The 5,477-nt window shown below is 38.2% G+C and overlaps 1 protein-coding gene across 1 annotated transcript; it reads left to right on the top strand.

The window, feature by feature from the left end:
• The first annotated feature begins 2,668 nt into the window (after nucleotides 1–2,668).
• On the top strand, nucleotides 2,669–3,091 carry LOC113381850 (activity-regulated cytoskeleton associated protein 2-like). Its single transcript, XM_026620514.1, has one exon. It carries the CDS (start codon nucleotides 2,669–2,671, stop codon nucleotides 3,089–3,091), a length of 423 nt encoding a protein of 140 aa, XP_026476299.1.
• The last annotated feature ends 2,386 nt before the right edge of the window (nucleotides 3,092–5,477 follow it).

The raw sequence follows: 5,477 nt of genomic DNA, 5'->3' as shown, positions 1-5,477 counted from the left end.
ATTTTAGCAATTTTACATAAGTTATTAAATATTTCTCTATATTTCAAAAAGTAAATCATGAAATTTAAGTCGTTATTGTTTTTGGATATTCTTTCTAATTGCAGTAACTTATTATAAGAGATATTTAACCCTTTGGTGGACCAAGTGCGCAGATCTTTGCTTAAAGAACTCTTAGACTTTAATATTGGAAATGCGAGATTAAATTTAGACAAAAAAGAAGTAATAAATACCTCAAACGTAATATTTTGATCCAATGCTAATAATGATTCTTGCTCTAAAAGTGTTCTAAATTTTAGTTTATTTGTATCGTTAAATTTGCGTTTGTATTTAAAGACAGGTTTGATGATTCTATATTGCTTGGGATATTAAGAATAATGCCGTAATGGTCAGAGAGGCTTGTATTTATAACGAAAGATTCGACGTTAGATAAATTTGTGAAAAAATTGTCAATACAAGATGCGGAAGAGTTTGTAATTCTAGTTGGTTTTTTAATCATGGGATTCATATCAAAGGATTTCATACTTTGTAGAAGATTTTCACAAGGCTTAGAAGCTTTATCGAAATGTATATTGAAATCTCCACACACAGTAATTGAGTCATAATTATTGAAAAGGTTTTCAATTAAATCATAAAGAAGACTTGTAAATTTATTCGCATTTTGATCGGGCGCTCTATAGACACAAACAAATTGAGTTTGTAATGACTACTCCTTCGTTTTACACTTACAAACTTTGTTTTCGCGAGAAAATCCGAGTTGATGGTATTACATTTTCTCTAGTCTCAACTAAAGATGCTGCACAACAGTTGACATTCTCAACGTTACAAAAGATACCTGTGGAGGAGGTACTCATTTTGTTCACGGGCACTCACACCAAGTCAAGAATGAAAAAAATGTAAGTAATTTAAATCCAATTCTTTATTGTTCAGGACGTGTACATATTTCTATTTTTTACTATGATAGATTTAATACTTTTAAATCCGAGGCCAGAGAGTCTCGGGGACATCGTCTTGACTACATATTTGGGACATGCAGTGGCATTATGTGCGATTGTAAATGACGATGAAGGTATAAATATAAATATAATTGTCTCAACAAAAAAATATAAATCTTATATATAAGTATATATATAAGGAACTTATATACAAATTTAAGCAATTTTTCATTATGATTTTTCTTATGGCAGATTGCTAGCTCCAGGTAGTTGGAGAAGTTTTAAATAAAATTCAAGTAGAGATTTAAGCAGAGTGGAAGACGGTGGCTTTGCTGCCGTTTGATATGCCGTATGATAGTATATATTTATTGAGTTATTTAACAATTTACTCAAAAATACTGAGGGCGTTAGTCTTAAAATTTATCTTGATAATGCAATGTAGCATTTATATAATATTATGTAAATACATTCGTAAATATACTTAGCTATAAGTTGTTATAATATTATTACTTTAGTCCCAGGAGGACGGGGCGGTAAAATACAGCGCGGCAGAAAGCCACCGCGAAGTAATTTTCTCCCTTCTGCAAGCAGCAGCAGCTTCCATGGCAACAGAGGCCGCCGCGGTGGTCGTGCTCGAGAAGTAAGCTAATCTCAACAGAATCAGAATGCCACAGCTATGCAAGCATTCGTGCGATAATTCAAGGTTGCAATAATACAAATTTGATTGATTATATTAATAAGTGCCATATGTTTTTAAATGATAATAGTTCTGAACTTTTTACAGAAAACATAACATTACATTTATGTTGCAGTCATTTCACAAAGAGACTGTCATATCATGCAAAAAAATTTGCAAATGGTAATCAGGAAATAATATCTGTAGCTGTAAGCTCAATTATTTTTCTTTTAGGTGGAAGATGTAGAGATTTAAACCATGCTCGAAAAATGTTCACTCATATTGTGTGGATTTTAGGTAGCAAGTATTATAATGTACAAATAGATTTAGAGATCAAAGAAATAAATCTATTTGAAAATAATGACTCAGAATCAAACAAGACAATCTTGACTGATACTGATGTTTCAGAAATAAATGATCGTGAACCATGTCGAGATCTTTTACGAAATAGTCTATTTACAAAAGTAACCCTTAGTATAAATTGGCCTGCAAAAGCAAAAAAGTTGTAATTGATAGCTGACTTAAAAGCCTCAAGTACCATTAACTGTTCGACGCGACTCACGCACAACAGTTCTAGGAGTTTTACACTGTTCGACGCGATTTACGCACAACAGTCCCAAGAAGAATAAAACTGCTCGACGCGACACACGCACAACAGTCCCAAAAAGATCAAAACTGTTCGACGCGACTCACGCACAACAGTTCCAGGAGATCTACAACGGTTGTCGCGCTTAACGCACGACAAGCCATAATCTTTTCGGAACGACAAGCCAGAAGAGGATTAAAACTGTTCGACGCGATTCATGCACAACAGTTCGACGGTGTTGGACGAGATTCAGATTTTCCGCTACTACTAGAGGCCGAAGCAAACAGATTAATGTGCGAATATTTTGTATTTAACCTATTCTTGAACCCTGTAATTAATAAATATAAGAAACAGTTACTTTACTGCTTTTGTTTTAATTATATTTTCACCGACCAAACATCGTAAGGTCACAAATAGGCGCCCAATTTTGTGGCAAGAAAAAGATTGGATCAAAGTATACAGCACAAATCTGGCATGCAGCAGGAATCTGACCGTCACAACAGATATGGCCATCAACCTCAGAAAGAAGCTCAGGTAGTTTCGCAAACTGCAAGGCAAGCTTCGATGGAACGCCGAATGCAGAAAGTTGCTGAATTTACTACAGTGATAGCACTCTACAAGGAAATGGAGAACATTAGTAAAGAAAAAGCGCTCATGGGACTCCCGCTACTACTAAAAGACGTCGCAGCCACCTGGTGGCAAGGTATAAAAAGCGAGGTAAGCACGTTTACAGAAGCAATAGTGCTAATAAAATCCTCATTTGCACCTCAGAGACCAGCCTACGCAATCTATTTAGAGATTTTAAACTTACGACAGGACCGTAGCACGCCGACATTCGTATGTAAGAAGAGGGCTCTATTTGCCGAGATTCCTCCGCCTGGAGCCAATTGGACATGATATACGGGCTGCTACGATTAAATATTCGTGAGCGTGTTCCGCGAACAACGGTTTCATCGTTCGAAGAACTTCTGGCGAGAGCACGAGAGATCGAAGCCAACTTAAACGAGAACAAGAAATGTGTCCCCAAAGAAGAAACGCAGAAAGTTTGCACGTTCTGCAAACGAACCGGACACATTGAAGAAAAGTCCGGACCGGACTAAAACCAGGACACAGGCAAAAGCTGCTTCTATACAAAAAGATAAAGCAAAATACTGATGCTATGGTTGCGGTAAGCCAGGCGTGATCCGCAGTAAATGCCCAAATTGCACAACGAGCCCTTGCGAGAAAGCGGAGATACAAGCGGCAAGTTTCTTCTTTGTGACTTTAGAAGACGGGGGCAAGAAACAAAACAGAGTGGACTGTACATTCTGTAAACAAAGGAGCCATACGACAGAGGAATGTCGACACCTCAAAGCCCGACAAAACAGAAGAAACGCAAACCCTCTAGTAAATTTACAAGCTCCGGTAAATATTCCGAGAGCACATGCAAGACCCGCTGTACCCATCACGGCGCAAGACGTAAAGGGATACGGTTTCGTGGACACTGGCGCCGACCATAGCCTCGCAGGTTATTATTTGTATGAGGTTTTAAGAAAACTGGCCATGAGTTTCAACCGCGAAACATAAAGATGACCATGGCAGACGGAGAAGCAAGACCAAGGGATGTGGTAGTAACGACCACCATAGTGCACATAATGGGAAGACTGATAGCCACGGAGTTTGTTGCAATACCGACAGCAAGATCAAATTGCACGTTACTAGGCATGGATTTTCTTAGAAAAGCAGGTTTAGTACTCAATTTAAATGACGTGGCAATTCAATGACAACACGGCAACGTATGAATTTGTGAGTGACCAAGAAATAAAGGAAGCCATAGAGAGAATTTTTAGCGGCATTTTGAATGTTCGCGCGTTACGTTTGCGTAACGAAGAATAACTTTATGGTCGTCTAGTTCTCGCACTTTTGACCGCGGAAATTGTTACACTTAGCTTGTAAATGCTTAGGATTAATTCCTTTTTAAAGCTGCCGTCGAAGGATAAACATCTCTTTGTAAATATAACTATAATATCCTGACGAGTAAATAGATTATTGATAAGTATACGTGCATTATTATTATATGTAATAATTATATATGTGTATTACTTTCAGCTGGAAACATTAAGGTAAATAATCGCATAATTAATGTTTCTAACATTTCAGAAGTGTGAATGAGCTACCCCACATGGTGATAAGTTTCGTGTTGTGTTAATATTATTTTGTTTCAATATATTAACGAGATTCGGTTCTAGAAAAGTGACACGGTGTCGAATAACGTGTGTTACCAGTTTAGGTTAATGGGACTGTTTTAAATCGTATGTCGATTTAGAAACAGTACGTACACCTTGTTCGTGAGAAGCGATTGCTGGAACTTTTCGTAGTTTTGTTTTTTCGTAGACTCATAGTAGGAAAAATGGAGGGAACGCAGACGCATTTGAGAAGTTCCAAAGCATGTTCAACGCGGACAATACGAGCATAATGGGGACACGCGACGAGTTGTTATATGACATGATGAGGGCGTTACTAAGACAGAAGGATAAGCAAACGAGACCGGTATATCACTTGATGACGGATTTGTCGAAAACTTTGGGGCATTTCGACGGCAGAACAGAAAAGGCAAATGAAGGCAAAGGCTGCAAAAGATTGATAGTTTAAAGTCACGGATAATATGGCGTTGGACAATGCAATATGCCATTTGGTAGGTGCCGGACGTGATTGGTACGACACGGAGAGGAATGAAATAAAGTCGTGGGACAACTTTAAAGAAGATTTCAAGTATGCTTTCACACATGTAGAGGATGGAGATACATGAAGTGGGAACGCATGAAGAAACGAGTCCAACTGAAGTCGGAAGAAGCCATTGTATACTATCATTCTAAGAGAAAACTGTGCCAGGATTTGAACCTTAGTTTCCGGGAGACTAAACATGAAATAGTTCTCGGACTACAAAATAAGCATTAGTGTTACTTAGAGGCAGGTGAATAAGTCACAGCAATGCCAGACAACTAAGTGCAAGCATACTAAAGTATGAGAAGTTAGTAGCAGACAGGAAAGCAAGTGAAAGTAGTGGGACGCAAACCAGAGAGTGCCCAGAGCCACTTCGAAAACCAACCACGGTAGGAGAATAGCACAGTTTTAAGAGAGAAGAAGTACTCTGGGAAGAAGGAATTGAAGTGTTACAGGTGTAAAGAGAAGGGAAATCGTGCTCGTGCCTATTTGTCCGCTAGCCAATGGCCGCTGACGTAATACGTCACTCGTATTCCAATTGCTGTAGCTGGTGACGTAGTAGTACGTTCTTTTACTGAGG

This window comes from Ctenocephalides felis, unplaced genomic scaffold, assembly GCF_003426905.1.
Source record: "Ctenocephalides felis isolate EL2017-DRISC unplaced genomic scaffold, ASM342690v1 CF-g0.4_SCAFFOLD_03113, whole genome shotgun sequence".
Classification (NCBI taxonomy): domain Eukaryota; kingdom Metazoa; phylum Arthropoda; class Insecta; order Siphonaptera; family Pulicidae; genus Ctenocephalides; species Ctenocephalides felis.
This window is presented reverse-complemented; position numbering and strand designations above follow the sequence as displayed.